The sequence below is a fragment of the Chiloscyllium punctatum genome, chromosome 46, assembly GCF_047496795.1.
Source record: "Chiloscyllium punctatum isolate Juve2018m chromosome 46, sChiPun1.3, whole genome shotgun sequence".
NCBI lineage: Eukaryota > Metazoa > Chordata > Chondrichthyes > Orectolobiformes > Hemiscylliidae > Chiloscyllium > Chiloscyllium punctatum.
This window is the reverse complement of record NC_092784.1, coordinates 39,776,962-39,796,591: the sequence shown is the minus strand read 5'-3', so window position 1 is coordinate 39,796,591 and position 19,630 is coordinate 39,776,962. Positions and strand designations below refer to the sequence as shown.

General features: G+C 53.6%; 1 protein-coding gene across 1 annotated transcript in view; it reads left to right on the top strand.

Moving 5' to 3' along the window:
* LOC140467904 (CD209 antigen-like protein C) overlaps positions 1–19,630 on the top strand; it is a 79,453-nt gene that overhangs the window by 18,807 nt on the left and 41,016 nt on the right. Inside the window, exons 3-4 of the mRNA XM_072563980.1 lie at positions 9,516–9,590; positions 16,766–16,840. Of these exons, the coding sequence (XP_072420081.1) occupies positions 9,516–9,590; positions 16,766–16,840 (150 nt within the window). The remainder of the gene's footprint in view (positions 1–9,515; positions 9,591–16,765; positions 16,841–19,630) is intronic.

The window sequence follows — 19,630 nt, the reverse complement described above, 5'->3', positions numbered from 1 at the left end:
GGAGAGCGAGCCCACTGTGAGGAGAGGAGGGTGAGCCCACTGTGTGGGAGGAGGGTGAGCCCACTGTGAGGGAGGAGAGCGAGCCCACTGTGAGGGGAGGAGAGCAAACCCACTGTGAGGGAGGAGGAGGGTGACCCCACTGTGAGGGAGAACAGCGAGCCCTCTGTGAGGGGAGGAGAGTGAGCCCAGTGTGAGGGAGGACAGTGAACCCACTGTGAGGGAGGAAGGTGAACCCACAGTGAAGGAGAAGGGCGAGCCCACTGTGAGGAAGGAGAGTGAGCCCAGTGTGAGGAAGGAGAGTGAACCAACTGTGATGTGAGGAGAGTGAACCCACTGTGAGGAGAGGAGAGTGGGCCCACTGTGAGGCGAGGAGAGTGATACCCACTGTGATGGAGGAGAGTGAGCACAATGTGAGGAGAGGAGAGTGAGCCCACTGTGAGGGGAGGAGAGCACGCTCACTGTGAGGGAGGAGAGTGAACCCACTGCGCGGGAGGAGAGCGAACCCACTGCGAGGGAGGAGAGTGAGCCCACTGTGAGGGAGGAGAGTGAGCCCACTGTGAGGGGAGGACAGTGAACTCACTGTGAGGGAGGAGAGAGAACCCATTGTGAGGGAGGAGAGTGAGCCCACTGTGAAGGGAGGAGGGGGAGCCCACTGTGAGGGGAGGAGAGTGAGCCCACTGTGAGGGTAGGAGAGCGAGCCCACTGTGAGGGAGGAGCGTGAGCCCACTGTGAGGGAGGAGAGTGAGCCCACTGTGAGGGAGGAGAGTGAGCCCACTGTGAGGGTAGGAGAGCGAGCCCACTGTGAGGGAGGAGCGTGAGCCCACTGTGAGGGAGGAGAGTGAACCCACTGTGAGGGGAGGATAGAGAACCCACTGTGAGGGGAGAAAAGTGAGCCAACTGTGATGGAGGAGAGTGAGCCCACTGTGTGGGAGGAGAATGAGCCCACTGTGAGGGAGGAGGGTGAGCCCACTGTGAGGGAGGAGAGTGAGCCCACTGTGAGGCAGGAGAGCGAGCCCACTGTGAGGGAGGAGGGTGAGCCCAATGTGAGGAGAGGAGTGCGAGCCCACTGTGAGGGAGGAGAGCGAGCCCACTGTGAGGGAGGAGGGTGAGCCCAATGTGAGGAGAGGAGTGCGAGCCCACTGTGAGGGAGGAGAATGAGCCCACTATGAGGGGAGGAGAGTGAGCCCACTGTGAGGGAGGAGAGCGAGCCCACTGTGAGGGAGGAGAGCGAGCGCACTGTGAGGGGAGGAGAGCGGGCTCACTATGAGGGAGGAGAGTGAGCCCACTGTAAGGGAGGAGAGTGAGCCCACTGTGAGGCAGGAGAGCGAGCCCACTGTGAGGGAGGAGGGTGAGCCCAATGTGAGGAGAGGAGTGCGAGCCCACTGTGAGGGAGGAGAGCGAGCCCACTGTGAGGGAGGAGCGTGAGCCCACTGTGAGGGAGGAGAGTGAGCCCACTGTGAGGGAGGAGAGTGAGCCCACTGTGAGGGTAGGAGAGCGAGCCCACTGTGAGGGAGGAGCGTGAGCCCACTGTGAGGGAGGAGAGTGAACCCACTGTGAGGGGAGGAGGGGGAGCCCACTGTGAGGGGAGGATAGAGAACCCACTGTGAGGGGAGAAAAGTGAGCCAACTGTGATGGAGGAGAGTGAGCCCACTGTGTGGGAGGAGAATGAGCCCACTGTGAGGGAGGAGGGTGAGCCCACTGTGAGGGAGGAGAGTGAGCCCACTGTGAGGCAGGAGAGCGAGCCCACTGTGAGGGAGGAGGGTGAGCCCAATGTGAGGAGAGGAGTGCGAGCCCACTGTGAGGGAGGAGAGCGAGCCCACTGTGAGGGAGGAGGGTGAGCCCAATGTGAGGAGAGGAGTGCGAGCCCACTGTGAGGGAGGAGAATGAGCCCACTATGAGGGGAGGAGAGTGAGCCCACTGTGAGGGAGGAGAGCGAGCCCACTGTGAGGGAGGAGAGCGAGCGCACTGTGAGGGGAGGAGAGCGGGCTCACTATGAGGGAGGAGAGTGAGCCCACTGTAAGGGAGGAGAGTGAACCCACTGTGAGGAGGAGAGTGAACCCACTGTGAGGAGAGGAGAGTGAACCCATTGTGAGGGAGGAGAGTGAGCCCAGTGTGAGGGAGGAGAGTGAGCCCAGTGTGAGGGAGGAGAGTGAACCCACTGTGAGGGAGGAGGGTCAGCCCACTGTGAGGAGGAGAGTGAACCCACTGTGAGGAGAGGAGAGTGAGCCCTCTGTGAGGGAGGAGAGTGAACCCATTGTGAGGGAGGAGAGTGAGCCCACTGTGAGGGAGGAGAGAGGACCCAGTGCGAGGAGAGGAGAGCGAGCCCACTGTGAGGGAGGGGAGCGAGCCCACTGTGAGGGAGGAGAGTGAGCCCACTGTGAGGGTGGAGAGTGAGCCCACTGTGAGGGGAGGAGAGTGAGCCCACTGTGAGGGGAGGAGAGTGAGCCCACTGTGAGGGAGGAGAGTGAGCCCACTGTGAGGGGAGGAGAGTGAGCCCACTGTGAGGGGAGGAGAGCGAGCCCACTGTGTGGGAGGAGGGTGAGCCCACTGTGAGGGGAGGAGAGTGAACCCACTGTGAGGGAGGAGAGTGAGCCCAGTGTGAGGGAGGAGAGTGAGCCCACTGTGAGGGGAGGAGAGTGAACTCACTGTGAGGGGAGGAGAGTGAGCCCACTGTGAGGGGAGAAGAGTGAGCCCACTGTGAGGGGAGGAGAGTGAGCCCACTGTGAGGGGAGGAGAGCGAGCCCACTGTGAGGGAGGAGAGTGAGCCCACTGTGAGGGGAGGAGAGTGAGCCCACTGTGAGGGGAGGAGAGTGAGCCCACTGTGAGGGGAGGAGAGCGAGCCCACTGTGAGGGAGGAGAGCGAGCCCACTGTGAGGGGAGGAGAGTGAGCCCACTGTGAGGGGAGGAGAGCGAGCCCACTGTGAGGGAGGAGAGCGAGCCCACTGTGTGGGAGGAGGGTGAGCCCACTGTGAGGGGAGGAGAGTGAGCCCACTGTGTGGGAGGAGGGTGAGCCCACTGTGAGGGGAGGAGAGTGAGCCCACTGTGTGGGAGGAGGGTGAGCCCACTGTGAGGGGAGGAGAGTGAGCCCACTGTGTGGGAGGAGGGTGAGCCCACTGTGAGGGGAGGAGAGTGAGCCCACTGTGTGGGAGGAGGGTGAGCCCACTGTGAGGGGAGGAGGGTGAGCCCACTGTGAGGGGAGGAGAGTGAGCCCACTGTGAGGGAGGAGAGTGAGCCCACTGTGAGGGGAGGAGAGTGAGCCCAGTGTGAGGGAGGAGAGTGAGCCCACTGTGAGGGAGGAGGGTGAGCCCACTGTGAGGGGAGGAGAGCGAGCCCACTGTGAGGGAGGAGGGTGAGCCCACTGTGAGGAGAGGAGAGTGAACTAAGTGTGAGGGAGGAGAACGAGCCCACTGTGAGGGAGGAGGAGGGTGAGCCCACTGTGAGGGAAGGAGAGCGAGCCCACTGTGAAGGGAGGAGGGGGAGCCCACTGTGAGGGAGGAGCGTGAGCCCACTGTGAGGGAGGAGAGTGAACCCACTGTGAGGGGAGGAGGGGGAGCCCACTGTGAGGGGAGGATAGAGAACCCACTGTGAGGGAGGAGAGTGTTGGGGTTAGAGTGAGCTCGATGTGAGGAAGGAGATTGAGCCTCGGGTGAGGGAGGCGAGTGAGCCCAGTGTTAGGGTTAGAGTGAGCCCGAAGAGGAGGAAGAGAGTACGCCTTGGGTGTGGAAGGTGAGTCCAGTGTTGGGGTTAGTGTGTGTCTGATGTCGGGGAGCAGAGTGAGACTCGGGTGAGGAAGGAGAGTGAGTCCAGTGTTGTGTTAGAGTGAGCCAGATGTGGGGAAGGGGAGTGAGCCCCGGATAAGGGAGGAGAGTGAGCCCAGTATTGGGATTACAGTGAGCCCGATGTGGGGGAGGAGAGTGAGCCTCGGGTGAGGGAGGTGAGTGAGACTTGGGTGAGGGAGGTGAGTGAGCCCAGTGCTGGGATTAGAGTGATCCCGTTGTGGGGGAGGAGAGTACGCCTCGGGTGGGGGCGGAGAGTGAGCCCAGTGTTGGGGTGAGAGTGAGCCCAGTTTTGAGGTTAGAGTGAGCCTGGTTTGGGGGAGGAGAGTGAGCCTCGGGTGAGGGAGGAGATTGAGCCCAGTTTGGGGTTAGAGTGAGCACGATGTGGGGGAGCAGAGTGAGCCTCAGGTGAGGGAGGAGAGTGAGTCCAGTGTTGGGGTTAGAGTGAGCCCAATGTTGGGGAGGAGAGTGAGCCTCGGGTGAGGGAGGACAGTAAGCCCAGTATTGGGGTTAGAGTGAGCCCGATGTTGGGGAGGAGGGTGAACCCAGTGTTGGGGTTAGAGTGAGCCCGATGTTGGGGAGGAGGGTGAACCCAGTGTTGGGGTTAGAGTGAGCCTGATGTGGGGGAGGAGGGTGAGCCCAGTGTTGGGGTTAGAGTGAGCCTGATGTGGGGGAGGAGAGTGAGCCTGGGATGAGGGAGGAGAGTGACCCCAGTATTGGGGTTAGAGTGAACCCAATGTGGGGGAGGAGAGTGAGCCCTGTGTTGGGGATAGAGTCAGCCCGATGTTGGGGAGGAGAGTACGCCTCGGGTGAGGGAGATGAGTGAGCCCAGCGTTGGGGTGAGAGTGAGCCCGATGTTGGGGAAGAGAGTGAGCCTCGGGTGAGGGAGGCGAGTGAGCCCAGTGTTGGGGTTAGAGTGAGCCCAATGTGGGGGAAGAGAGTACGCCTTGGGTGGGGAAGGAGGGTGAGCCCAGTGTTGGGGTTAGAGTGAGCTCGGTGTGGGGAAGGAGAGTGAGCCTCGGGTAAGGGAGGAGAGTGAGCCCAGTGTTGGGGTTAGAGTGAGCCAGATGTTGGGGAGGAGAGTACGCCTCGGGTGTGGGAGGAGAGTGTGCCCAGTGTTGGGGTGAGAGTGAGCCCGATGTGGGGGAGGAGAGTGAGCTTTGGGTGAGGGAGGAGAGTGAGCCCAGTGTTGGGGTTAGGGTGAGCCTGATGTGGGGGAGGAGAGTGAGCCTCGAGTGAGGGAAGAGAATGAGCTCAGTGTTGGGGTTAGAGTGAGCCCAATGTGGGGGAGGAGAGTTAGCCCCAAGTGAGGGAGGAGAGTGAGCTCAGTATTGGGCTTAGAGTGAGCCCGATGTTGGGTAGGAGAGTGAGCCTCGGGTGAGGGAGGAGAGTGAGTCCAGTGTTGGGGTTCGAGTGAGCCAGATGTGGGGGAGAAGAGTACGCCTCGGGTGAGGGAGGAGAGTGAGCCCATGTTGGGGTGTGAGTGACCCCGATGTGGGGAAGGAGAGTACGCCTTGGGTAAGGGAGGAGTGTGAGCCCAATGTTGGAGTTAGAGTGATCCTGAGGTGAGGAAGGAGAGTACGCCTTGGGTGAGGGAGGAGAGTGAGCCCAGTGTTGGGGTGAGAGTGACCCCGATGTGGGGAAGGAGAGTACGTCTTGGGTGAGGGAGGAGTGTGAGCCCAGTGTTGGGGTGAGAGTGACCCTGATGTGGGGGAGGAGAGTGAGCCCCGGGTGAGGGAGGAAAAGTGAGTCCAGTGTTGGGGTTAGAGTGAGCCCGATGTGGGGAAGGAGAATAAGCCTCGGGTGAGAGAGGAGAGTGAACCCAGTGTTGGGATCAGAGTGAACCCGACGTGAGGGACGTAGAGTGAGCTTGGGGTAGGGGAAGAGAGTGAGCCTAGGGTGAGGAATGAGAGTGAGCCCGATGTGGGCGAGGAGTGTGAGCCTCAGGTGAGGGAGGAGAGTGAGCCTCGTGTGAGGGAGGAGAGTGAGCCTCAGGTGAGGGAGGAGAGTGAGCCTCGTGTGAGGGAGGAGAGTGAGCCCTGTGTTGGGATTTGAGTGAGCCCGATGTGGGGGAGGAGAGTGAGCTTCGGGTGAGGGAGGAGAGTGAGCCCAGTCTTGGGGTTAGAGTGAGCCCAATGTTGGGGAGGAGAGTGAGCCTAGAGTGAGGGAAGAGAGTGAGCCCAGTGTTGGGGTTAGAGTGAGCCCAGTGTTGGGGTTAGAGTGAGCCCAGTGTTGGGGAGGAGAGTGAGCATCGGGTGAGGGAGGAGAGTGAGCCCAGTGTTGTGGTTAGAGTGAGCCCAATGTGGGGGAGGAGAGTGAGCCTTTGGTGAGGGAAGAGATTGAGCCCTTTGTTCGGGTTAGAGTGAGCCCAGTGTTGTCGAAGACAGTGACCCTAGTATTGGTATTAGAGTGAGCCCGATGTGGGGGAGGAGAGTGACCCCGGATGAGGGAGGACAGTGAGCCCAGTGTTGGGGTTTGAGTGAGCCCGATGTGAGGGAAGAGAGTGAGCCCAGTGTTGAGGTTAGAGTGAGCCCGATGTGGGGGAGGAGAGTGAGCCCCGGGTGAGGGAGGACAGTGAGCCCAGTGTTGGGGTTTGAGTGAGCCCAATGTGAGGGAAGAGAGTGAGCCCAGTGTTGGGGTTAGAGTGAGCCTGATGTGTGGGAGGAGAGTGTGCCCAGTGTTGGGGTTAGAGTGAGCCTGATGTGTGGGAGGAGAGTACGCCTTGGGTGAGGGAAGTGAGTGAGCCCAGTGTTGGGGTTAGAGTGAACCCGATGTGGGGGAGGAGAGTGAGCCCAGTGTTGGGGTTAGAGTGAGCCTGATGTGTGGGAGGAGAGTACGCCTTGGGTGAGGGAAGTGAGTGAGCCCAGTGTTGGGGTTAGAGTGAACCCGATGTGGGGGAGGAGAGTATGCCTTGGGTGGGGGAGGAAAGTGATCCTCGGGTGGGAGAGGAGAGTGAGCCCAGTTTTGGGGTTTGTGTGAGCCCAATGTGGGGGAGGAGAGTGAGCCCCATGTTGGGGTTAGAGTGAGCCCTAAGTTGGCGAGGACAGTGACCCCAGTATTGGGGTTAGAGTGAGCTCGATGTGGGGGAGGAGAGTGAGTCCAGTATTGGGGTTAGAATGAGCCCAGTGTAGGGGTTAGAGTGAGCCCAATGTGGGGGAAGAGAGGGAGCCCAGTGTTAGGGTTAGATTGAGCCGGATGTGGCGGAGGAGAGTGAGCCCAATGTGGGGGAGGAGAAGGAGCCCAGTGTTGGGGTTAGAGTGAGCCTGATGTGGCGGAGGAGAGTGAGCCCAATGTGGGGAGGAGAAGGAGCCCAGTGTTGGGGTTAGAGTGAGCCTCGGGTGAGGGAGGAAAGTGAGGCCAGTGTTAGTGTTTGAGCGAGTCCGATGTGGGGGAGGTGAGTGAGCAAAGTGAGGGGGAGAAGAATGTGCCCAGTGTTGGGGGTAGATGTGCCCAGTGTTGGGGGTGGTGAGCCCGGTGTTGGGGGGGAAGATGAGGGCGAGGAGAGTGAGCTCAGTGTTGGTGAAGGAGAGCCAGCCCAATGTGAGCAGAGGAGAGGGAGCCCAGCGTGAACGGAGGAGAGCAAGCCCAGCATGGGGGAAGGAGAGAGTGAGCCCAGTGTAGGGGACATGAGTGAGAGTGAGCCCAGTATTGTGGGGCATGGAGAGGAGGATATAGGCGAGAGTGAGCACTTGAGGGAAGAGAATGAGCCCAGTGTGAGGGGAGGAGAGTGAGCCCAGTGTGGGGGGAGGAGAATGAGCCCAGTATGGGGGGAGGAGAGTGAGCCCAGTGTGGGGGGAGGAGAGTGAGCCCAGTGTGAGGGGAGGAGAGTGAGCCCAGTGTGGGGGGAGGAGAGTGAGCCCAGTGTGAGGGAGGAGAGTGAGCTCAGTGTGGGGGGAGGAGAATGAGCCCAGTGTGGGGGGAGGAGAGTGAGCCCAGTGTGAGGGGAGGAGAGTGAGCCCAGTGTGAGGGAGGAGAGTGAGCCCAGTGTGGGGGGAGGAGAGTGAGCTCAGTGTGGGGAGAGGAGAGTGAGCCCAGTGTGGGGGAAGGAGAGTGAGCTCAGTGTGGGGGGAGGAGAGTGAGCCCAGTGTGGGGGGAGGAGAGTGAGCCCAGTGTGGGGAGAGGAGAGTGAGCCCAGTGTGGGGGGAGGAGAGTGAGCTCAGTGTGGGGAGAGGAGAGTGAGCCCAGTGTGGGGGAAGGAGAGTGAGCTCAGTGTGGGGGGAGGAGAGTGAGCCCAGTGTGGGGGGAGGAGAGTGAGCCCAGTGTGAGGGAGGAGAGTGAGCTCAGTGTGAGGGGAGGAGAGTGAGCCCAGTGTGAGGGGAGGAGAGTGAGCCCAGTGTGGGGGGAGGAGAATGAGCCCAGTGTGGGGGGAGGAGAGTGAGCCCAGTGTGGGGGGAGGAGAATGAGCCCAGTGTGGGGGGAGGAGAGTGAGCCCAGTGTGAGGGAGGAGAGTGAGCCCAGTGTGAGGAGAGGAGAATGAGCCCAGTGTGGGGGGAGGAGAGTGAGCCCAGTGTGGGGGGAGGAGAGTGAGCCCAGTGTGGGGGGAGGAGAGTGAGCTCAGTGTGGGGGGAGGAGAGTGAGCCCAGTGTGAGGGGAGGAGAGTGAGCTCAGTGTGGGGGGAGGAGAATGAGCCCAGTGTGGGGGGAGGAGAGTGAGCCCAGTGTGAGGAGAGGAGAGTGAGCCCAGTGTGAGGAGAGGAGAGTGAGCTCAGTGTGGGGGGAGGAGAGTGAGCCCAGTGTGAGGGGAGGAGAGTGAGCTCAGTGTGGGGGGAGGAGAGTGAGCTCAGTGTGGGGGGAGGAGAGTGAGCCCAGTGTGGGGGGAGGAGAGTGAGCCCAGTGTGAGGGGAGGAGAGTGAGCCCAGTGTGGGGAGAGGAGAGTGAGCCCAGTGTGGGGGGAGGAGAGTGAGCTCAGTGTGGGGGGAGGAGAGTGAGCCCAGTGTGGGGGGAGGAGAGTGAGCCCAGTGTGGGGGAAGGAGAGTGAGCCCAGTGTGGGGAGAGGAGAGTGAGCCCAGTGTGGGGGGAGGAGAGTGAGCTCAGTGTGGGGGGAGGAGAGTGAGCCCAGTGTGGGGGGAGGAGAGTGAGCCCAGTGTGGGGGAAGGAGAGTGAGCCCAGTTTGGGGGGAGGAGAGTGAGCCCAGTGTTGGGGGAGGATGAGCATAGCACAGAGAAGAGTGCTAGCCCATTGGTAGGAAAGTCATTCCAGCACAGAGGGGAGAACGAGCCCAGAGTGGAGGAGAGAGAGTGAGCCCAGCGCAGAGGAGAGAGTGAGCCCAATGCTGGACACAGGGGTAGCCCAGCACAGAGAGGGAGCCCAGTGTGAAGGGGAGAGGGAGCCCAGCACTGAGGACAGTAGACCCAGCAACTAAAGATGGCAATGGGGGTTTGGCGATTTTGGTGTCTAATGAGGCAGTGGTGATTCTAGGCCGGCTTGGAGCTTTTACTCAGACAGAATTTTCTTTAAGCTAATTCTTTTCATTTTGTCTTATTCTTAAACCATCAAAATGGCATTGCATTATGGCGACAAATGGAAGCTTCTCACTGTATTTTGTTGTATTTCACTGTAATATAAGCATAGCAATGTATCATTTCTCCATTCATCATTCCTTCAATATAGTGTACACATAGCACGAGGTCCTTAAAGACAAGATACGCACACAACACAATTACCATGTGATTTTCTTCCTGTGGGATATGGGAGACATGTTAAATTTTGTGCTTATATATGAATTTTATTTCCTTTTCAGTTACACAGCCATATAGCGACATGCAGATGGTAGAAACTGACTTCAAGATGGATCTTGCCCAATTGCATAGTAACGGTGAGTGGGTCTGACCTATCACCATGATGTTAATTCAGAGAGTTCCCAATTTGTCATAGGCTCTGGTCATTCTCTCAACACTCATCTTGAGACTGGGCTGAAATCCTTTTGATTCAGGAGGATTGGAGCTCCGTCTGTGCTGGTGTAAGGGAGAATGATCCTGTTTGTATGACAGTAGCTGGACTAAGCATTCAGTGTCAGGACCTGGGTTTGGTCTGAGTCAGGAGCTAAACTCTAACAGTTAATCAGCACAGATACATTACTGTCTAATTTGTTCCATTGTAACTCTAAGCAGTGAAATGACAAATGAAGCAGTTCCATCTAACTCATGACGTCCTGATTAAAGTTTGCTGAGTTGCTTGGAGTGAATTAAAAACCTCCCGAACTCTGCCTCAGCTGGACAGGAGATTGGGGCCTTTGAAATTTCCATGCTCTGTCTTGTGATGTCAGGCCTTAATCTCTACAATCTCTGCCTCTTCGTAGGATATGTGGAACAGTCCATCGTCCGCAGCTACACTGGCACCACCCCCCACCTTTTCCTCCGCTACATCGATGACTGTATCGGCGCTGCCTCGTACTCCCACGAGGAGGTTGAATAGTTCATCCATTTTACAAACACCTTCCACCCCGATCTCCCCTTCCTAGACCTCTCCATTTCTACCTCGGGCAACCGAATCAACACGGACATTTACTATAAACCAACCGACTCCCTCAGCTACTGAGACTACACCTCCTCCCACCCAGCCCCCTGTAAAAACACCATCCCATATTCCCAATTCCTTCGTCTCCGCCACATCTGCTCCCAGGAGGACTAGTTCCAATACCGAACAACCCAGATGGCCTCTTCTTCAAAGACCGTAATTTCCCCCCAAACGTGGCCGACGATGCTCTCCACCGCATCTCCTCCACTTCCCGCTCCTCCACCCTTGAGCCCTGCCTCTCCAGTCACCACCAGGACAGAATCCCACTGGTCCTCACCTACCAACCTCCATATACATCGTAAAAACAGTCGTCATTTCCGCCACCTCCAAACGGACCCAACCACCAGGGATATATTTCCCTCCCCTCCCCTATCAGTGTTCCGAAAAGACCTGTGACTCCCTCGTCAGGTCCACACCCCCCACCAACCCAACCCCCACTCCCGGCACCTTCCCCTGCAACCGCAAGAAATGCAAAACTTGCGCCCACACCTCCCCCCTTACTTCCCTCCAAGGCCCCAAGGGATCCTTCCATATCCGCCACAAATTCACCTGCACCTCCACACACATCATTTACTGCATCCGCTGCACCCGATGTGGCCTCCTCTATATTGGGGAGACAGGCCACCTACTTGCGGAACGTTTCAGAGAACACTTCTGGGACACCCGCACCAACCAACCCAACCACCCTGTGGCTCAACACTTCAACTCCCCCTCCCACTCCACCAAGGACATGCAGGTCCTTGGACTCCTCCATCGCCAGACCATGGCAACACGACGGTTGGAGGAAGAGCGCCTCATCTCCCGCCTAGGAACCCTCCAACCGCAAGGGATGAACTCAGATTTCTCCAGTTTCTTCATTTCTCCCCCCCCCCCCCCCCCCCACCTTGTCTCAGTCGAAGATATAAAAAGTGATTTCAGGGAGTTAGGATGGAAGCTGCAAAGCAGGACGAACAGAGTAGTGTTCTCTAGTTTACTACCGGTGCCACAAGATAGCGAGGCGAGGAACAGGGAGAGGGCGCAGCTTATAACGTGGCTTCGCAGCTGGTGTAGGAGGGAGGGCTTCAGATATGTAGATAATTGGGATGACTTGTGGGGAAGGTGGGACCTGTACAAGAAGGACGGGTTGCATCTGAACTGGAAGGGGACCAATGTCCTGGATGGAAGGTTTGCTCGAGTAGTTCAGGAGGGTTTAAACTAGTATGGCAGGGGGATGGGAACCTGAGCTGTATACCGGAGGTGAGAGTTGATGCAGATGAGGCAATAGCAAGAGGTAGCACAGCCAGTGGGAAGGAATTTCCTGGGAAGGAACCAAGGGACCGGTTAAAGTGTGTTTGCTTTAACGCAAGGAGTATCAGGAATAAAAGTGACGAGCTTAGAGCATGGATCAGTACCTGGTGCTATGATGTTGTGGCCATAACAGAGACGTGGGTTTCTCAGGGGCAGGAATAATTGCTGGATGTTCCAGGGTTTAGAACATTTAAAAAGAATAGGGAGGGGGGATAAAAGAGGAGGGGGTGTAGCACTGCTAATCAGAGAGGGTATCACAGCTACAGAAGTTACCATTGTCGAGGAGGGTCTGCCTACTGAGTCAGTATGGGTTGAAATTAGGAACAGTACGGGAGCAGTCACCTGATTAGGGGTTTACTACAGGCCCCCCAATAGCAGCAGGGAGATTGAAGAAAGAATAGGTTGGCAGATTTTGGAAAAGTGTGGACGTAGTAGGGTTGTTGTAATGGGGGACTTTAACTTTCCCAATATTGATTGGAACCCCCTTCGAGCAGAAGATTTGAATGGAGCTGTTTTTGTAAGGTGTGTTCAGGAGGGTTTCCTAACTCAGTACGTTGACAGGCCGATGAGGGGAGAGGCCATTCTAGACTTGGTGCTCGGCAATGAGCCAGGGCAGGTATCAGATCTTGTGGTGGGAGAGCATTTTGGTGATAGTGACCACAACTGCCTCACATTCTACATAGCTATGGAGGAGAGGATTAGGCAAAATGGGAGGATATTTAATTGGGGAAGAGGAAACTATGATGCAATTAGACATGAGTTAGGAAGCATGGATTGGGAGCAATTGTTCCATGGTAAAGGCACTATAGACATGTGGAGACTGTTTAAGGAACAGTTGTTGCAAGTGATGGATAAACATGTCCCTCTGAGACAGGCAAGAAGTGGTAAGATAAAGGAACCTTGGATGACGAGAGCGGTGGAGCTTCTCGTCAAAAGGAAAAAGGTAGCTTACGTAAGGTGGAGGAAGCTAGGGTCAAGCTCAGCTCTACAGGATTACAGGCAGGTGAGGAAGGAGCTCAAAAATGGTCTGAGGAGAGCCAGGAGAGGCCATGAGAAAGGCTTGGCAGAATGGATTAGGGAAAATCCAAAGGCATTTTACACTTATGTGAGGAACAAGAGAATGGTCAAAGAAAGAGTAGGGCCGATCAGGGATAGCATAGGGAATTTGTGTGTGGAGTCTGAGGAGGTAGGGGAAGCCCTAAATGAGTTTTTTGCTTCTGTCTTTATGAAAGAAATGAACTTTGTAGTGAATGAAACCTTTGAAGAGCAGGTGTGCATGCTGGAATGGATAGAGACTGAGGAAGCTGATGTGCTGAAAATTTTGTCAAACATTTAAGATTGACAAGTCGCCAGGCCCGGACCAGATTTGTCCTCGGCTGCTTTGGGAAACGAGAAATGCAATTGCTTCGCCACTTGCGAAGATCTTTTCATCCTCGCTCCCCACTGGAGTCGTACCTGAGGACTGGAGAGAGGCAAATGTAATTCCTCTCTTCAAGAAAGGAAATAGGGAAATCCCCGGCAATTACAGACCAGTAAGTCTCACGTCTGTTGTCTGCAAGGTGTTAGAAAGGATTCTGAGGGATAGGATCTATGACCATCTGGAAGAGCATGGCTTGAACAAACCCACTGACTCCCATAGCTACCTGGATTACACCTCTTCCCACCCTATCTCTTGCAAAAATGCCATCCCGTATTCCCAATTTCTCCGCCTCCGCCGTATCTGTTCCCAGGAGGACCAGTTCCACCATAGGACACACCAGATGGCCTCCTTCTTTAGAGACCGCAATTTCCCTTCCCACGTGGTTAAAGATGCCCTCCAACGCATCTCGTCCACATCCCGCACCTCCGCCCTCAGACCCCACCCCTCCAACCGTAACAAGGACAGAACGCCCCTGGTGCTCACCTTCCACCCTACCAACCTTCGCATCAACCAAATCATCCGTCGGCATTTCCGCCACCTCCAAAAAGACCCCACCACCAGGGATATATTTCCCTCCCCACCCCTTTCCGCCTTCCGCAAAGACCGTTCCCTCCGTGACTACCTGGTCAGATCCACACCCCCCTACGACCCACCCTCCCATTCTGGCACTTTCCCCTGCCACCGCAGGAACTGTAAAACCTGTGCCCACACCTCCTCCCTCACCTCTATCCAAGGCCCTAAAGGAGCCTTCCACATCCATCAAAGTTTCACCTGCACATCCACCAATATCATTTATTGTATCCGTTGCTCCCGATGTGGTCTCCTCTACATTGGGGAGACTGGGCGCCTCCTAGCAGAGCGCTTTAGGGAACATCTCTGAGACACCTGCACCAATCAACCAAACCGCCCCGTGGCCCAACATTTTAACTCCCCCTCCCACTCTGCCGAGGACATGGAGGTCCTGGGCCTCCTTCACCGCCGCTCCCTCACCACCAGACGACTGGAGGAAGAACGCCTCATCTTCCGCCTCGGAACACTTCAACCCCAGGGCATCAATGTGGACTTCAACAGCTTCCTCATTTCCCCTTCCCCCACCTCATCCTAGTTTCAAACTTGCAGCTCAGTTACTAACTCCTTGACTTGTCCGACCTGCCTATCTTCTTTTCCACCTATTCACTCCACCCTCTCCTCCTTGACCTATCACCTTCATCTCCTCCCCCACTCACCCATTGTACTCTGTGCTACTCTCTCCCCACCCCCACCCTCCTCTAGCTTATCTCTCCATGCTTCAGGCTCACTGCCTTTATTCCTGATGAAGGGCTTTTGCCCGAAACGTTGATTTCGCTGCTCGTTGGATGCTGCCTGAACTGCTGTGCTCTTCCAGCACCACTAATCCAGTGACAGCTTTGTGAGGGGCAGGTTATGCCTCACAAACCTTATCGAGTTCTTTGAGGATGTGACTAGAAAAGTTGATGAGGGTCGAGCTGTGGATGTGGTGTATATGGACTTCAGCAAGGCATTTGATAAGGTTCCCCATGGTAGGCTCATTCAGAAGGTCAGGAGGAATGGGATTCAGGGGAACTTAGCTGTCTGGATACAGAATTGGCTGGCCAACAGAAGACAGCGAGTGGCAGTAGAAGGACAATATTCTGCCTGGAAGTCAGTGGTGAGTGGTGTTCCACAGAGCTCTGTCTTTGGGCCTCTATTGTTTGTAATTTTTATTAATGACTTGGATGAGGGGATTGAAGGATGGGTCAACAAGTTTGCAAATGACACAAAGGTTGGAGATGTTGACAGTATAGAGGGCTGTTGTAGGCTGCAGCAGGACATTGACAGGATGCAAAGATGGGCTGAGAGGTGGCAGATGGAGTTCAACCTGGATAAATGTGAGGTGATGCATTTTGGAAGGTTGAATTTGAAAGCTGAGTACAGGATTAAGGATAGGATTCTTGGCAGTGTGGAGGAACAGAGGGATCTTGGGGTGCAGGTACATAGATCCCTTAAAATGGCCACCCAAGTGAACAGGGTTGTTAAGAAAGCATATGGTGTTTTGGCTTTCAGTAACAGGGGGATTGAGTTTAAGAGTCGTGAGATCTTGTTTGCAGCTCTATAAAACTTTGGTTAGACCGCACTTGGAATACTGCGTCCAGTTCTGGTCACCCTGTTATAGGAAAGATGTGGATGCTTTGGGGAGGGTTCAGAGGAGGTTTACCAGGATGCTTCCTGGACTGGAGGGCTTATCTTACGAAGAGAGGTTGACTGAGCTCGGATGTTTTTCATTGGAGAAAAGGAGGATGAGAGGGGACCTAATTGAGGTATACAAGATAATGAGAGACATAGATAGAGTCGATAGCCAAAGACTATTTCCCAGGGCAGAAATGACTAACATGAGGGGTCATAGTTTTAAGCTGGTTGGAGGAAAGTATAGAGGGGATGTCAGAGGTGGGTTCTTTACACAGAGAGTTGTAAGAGCATGGAATGCATTACCAGCAGCAGTTGTGGAGGCACGGTCATTGGGGACATTTAAGAGACTGGACATGCATATGGTCACAGAAATTTGAGGGTGCATACACGAGGATCAGTGGTCGGCACAACATCGTGGGCTGAAGGGCCTGTTCTGTGCTGTACTGTTCTATGTTCAACCCTCGAACTCAGCACCACCTTCCTAACCTGCAATCCTTTTCCTGACCTCTCCGCCCCCACCCCCACTCCAGCCTATCACCCTCACCTTATCACCCTCACCTTAACCTCCTTCCACCTATCGCATTCCCAACGCCCCTCCCCCAAGTCCCTCCTCCCTACCTTTTATCTTAGCCCGCTGGACACACTTTCCTCATTCCTGAAGAAGGGCTTATGCCCGAAACGTCGATTCTCCTGTTCCTTGGATGCTGCCTGACCTGCTGCACTTTTCCAGCAACACATTTTTAGCTCTGATCTCCAGGATCTGCAGTCCTCACTTTCTCCTTAATCTCTACAAGTAGACTATGTCCCATCACTTCCCCTTCGTTCTTCTCACTATCCCTCTGTGTGACATTACTGCCACTCTCCTTTAGCCCCAGCAGTTACAGTACACAGGCAGGAGATCCCAATGTTGTAGCTTCCCTGGGACAATTTGATTGAGTTGAAGCAGACAAATCATAGCACGCAGGTCTTCAGTGCTGCTGTTGTTATATTGTCAGCTCCTGTAGCCTTTGCTGCACTGAGTGCTCTCAGCAGTCTCTCAAAATCACATGGAATGAATCAGGTTAGGTGAAGATGGACCTGTGTGAGGCTGGGTCTGTTGGGATATCACCCATTCGGTACATCAGGGTGAAGATTGTTGGGAAACCCCCAGTCCTGCATTTTGATTTCACATTCTATGTATTTAAGCTGTTGCACATTTTGGTTGGGCATGCTACTGACTTCTCCCTCATCTTGATCCATCACTGAATATAGTGAACTGCAGACCTTGACAAAATTTCTTTTTTATAGAAACACCTAGTTCTACTAATACTATACTGCTTCTGACACTCTGACTGAATGTAGTTCTTGACACCTCATCAATTGATTAACTCTGTTGGTTATATTAGTTAAATTTGTCAAGCTTGTAAACCCACAGCAGAATTATTAGCAGGACAGAGTAATAACATTGTGTACACGCAGCAGTTGGGATCGTTAAAGACAAGGTACACATAGAGGTCTTATCATGTGATTTTCTCCCTGTGGGACATGAGAGACAAATTAAACTTTATGCTGATGTGTGAATCATCATCTTGTTTCCTTTTTAGTTACACAGCTGTTCAGCAACATGAAAATGTTAGAAACTGACATCAAGATGGAACTAACCCAATTGCTAAGTAGCGGTGAGTGGACCTGACGAATCACCATGTCTCCAATTCAGAGAGTTCCCCAATTTGTCATAGCCTCTGGTCGTTCTCTTGACACTCACTCTGAGACCGGGCTGAAATCCTTTTGATTCAGGAGGGTTGGAGCTCTGCCAATGGGCAGTATAAAGGAGGGTGGCTCTGTTTGTGTGACAGTAACTGGAATAAGCATTGGGTATTATGACCGGGGTTTGGTTTGTGTCAGGAGCTAAAATCTAACTGTTAGTCAGCGCAGGTACAATGCTGTGTAATATCTAAAAATGTATCAAAAGTGTAATGATTGTGATGAGGTCAGCCAGGTACACCACATAGAATATGAGTTGTCTAATCTGAAGCAGTCAGGGAGCTCTGAATGACAGATATAAATACAACTGTTTACTCTGACAGTTAGCTCTGAGGAAGCTGAATCAGTATCAAGTGCTATGCGTGTGTAAGTAACTTGGTGATGGGATACCAGCTTTTGCAGAGGTATTTCAGTGGTGACATGAGACAAAAAATATGCTTCTGAAGAAATTCTGTCAGAACAATCATCTTTGAGCTGTAGTTAGTATTTCTGGCATCATGCTTTGATTTGGGAAACTTGACTCATTCAATCCTGTTATCGAAGGCACGGCCCAACATATGGAAAGAATACGTTAGTTTTTCCAAGCTAACACCTTTGGGGCAGATGAACAGCAATAAGTAATTCTCCTGACAGCTTGTGGACCCACAGCTTTTTTTAGCTATTAAGAGCCTAATGTTCCTGGAGACACCAGATACTAAAACCTTTCAAGAGTTTAAGGATTTAGTTAAAGACTATTACAACCCCAAGCCTTCTGTAATTCTGAGGTGCTATTGAATTTACTCACCAGTTCTAGAAACAGAGACCTTTGATAAGGTTAAGACATCTAGCAGATGGTGTGACTTTGGTTTAACCCTTAATAAGATACTGAGAGACCTTTTGGTATGTGGGACTAATAATGTTACCATGCAAAAGTGCCTATGAGCTGAAGCCCAACTGCCTTTGTCATTAGAAAATACAGCAAGTGCAGGTTGAGTTACAGGGTATACCGATGGAAGTGAATATTCTAGCCAGGCCAACTGAGCATGGGGGGGGGGGGGGGGGGGGGGGGGAGGGCAATTGCATAGCCTCACTCAGGACGTATCCTGAACAGAAGCCCCACTGGAAAACCCCAAAACAAAGCCATGCCTTGGCCAGGCAGTTCACATTTTCTTCAGGATCTGGGTTGGTAAACCATTTTAGTTGCTGCCAGTATGCAGACTCAAGACAGTAAAAGAGTCTGACATAACTTGAGTAAGAGGTTGGTATCCAGGAGAGTTCACACCCTGAAAAGCCCACCTACATCTCGCTAGACACTGTTAGCAACATCCAAATCAGAGCCAATAAACATAAACATCTGGTTCCATTGGAGGATGATAGCAACATGGCTGTATCAGTGATTACAGAGCCAGTATTTCACAAAATTCAGACTGGACTTCAACCCTTCCATTTGCAAGACCTTGACTAGATTGAGAACCTACATTAAAGAAACTTTACAGATTCAGGGTACGACTTTGGTTCTGCTCTCTTTTGAGAAGCAGCTGGTTCAGTTCCCACTGATTGTATTAAAAGGCTCGGGCTCAAACCTAATGGGATGAAATTGGTTGAGAAATATTCCCTTTGATTTTCCGATTAGAAAATGGCTGCCTGAGTGAAGTCCTAATTAAATACCTGGATGTTTTTCAGAACGTCTAAGGACTATGAAAGAAGCCAGGGCCACCTTGCATGTTGACCAGGAGGCAATTCCATGATTTTGCACGCTCCCCCACCCCCAAGTACCATTCGCCTTAATGCAATTTGTAGAATGGACAACACCTGTCTTACCCATTGTGAATTGTGACGGGCCTTTGTAGAGATTTTAACCAAATAGTAAACTGCTTCTGGTAGCTGGAAAAATACCCAACCCTTTGCATAGAGGGACTTAAGTTGGCAGGGAGCTGTTCTTCATAAAGCTGGACATGAGCAATACATACTTGCCAGAAGAATGCTACAATTAATACCCAGAAGGGTTTGTACCAAAATGCAAGCTGCCATTTTGGGTATTGTCAGCCTGTGCCATTTTTCAGCGAATGATGGAGAACATTTTATGTGGTCTTTCCAAGGTTTCCATTTATTTGCCTGACATATTAATAACAGGGAAGACCAATAAAGAACACTTTGAGAACTAGGACATAGTTGTTAGATATTTCACCAAGGTGGACATACAGCTTGGAAGGGAAAAGAAATGTGTTCCAGGAACCCCAAGTGACCTATTTGGGCTAAGAGTCATGAAGTTCGGGTTACAAGTGTTGCAAGATAAAGGGAAGGCAATCAGAGTTACCATGGGTCCCACATCTGTACAGGAGCTTCAATCTTGCATTAGTGAAGTATTGCGGGAAGTTCAAAAATAGCCTTGGCTCCATCTTGTCACCCTTACATCGGTTATTGAAAAGGGGTCAGCCTCAAAAATGGTCTCCTAGCCGAGACACAGCCATCAGGGAAGGGAAGAAGCAGCTATCATTGTCTAATGTATTGGCACATAATGATCTCAAATGAGATCTGGTACTGACTTGCAGTGCTTCATCGTATGGGATAGTGTTGGCTCACAGACAACCCAGTGGAGAGTAACACCCATTACCGTATGCTTCCTGGACTTTGGCTGATGCAGAGTGCAAATACGCCCAGATAGAGAAGGAAGGTTAGGTGGTTATCTTTGTTGTGAGAATGTTCCACCAATACCTTTATGGATG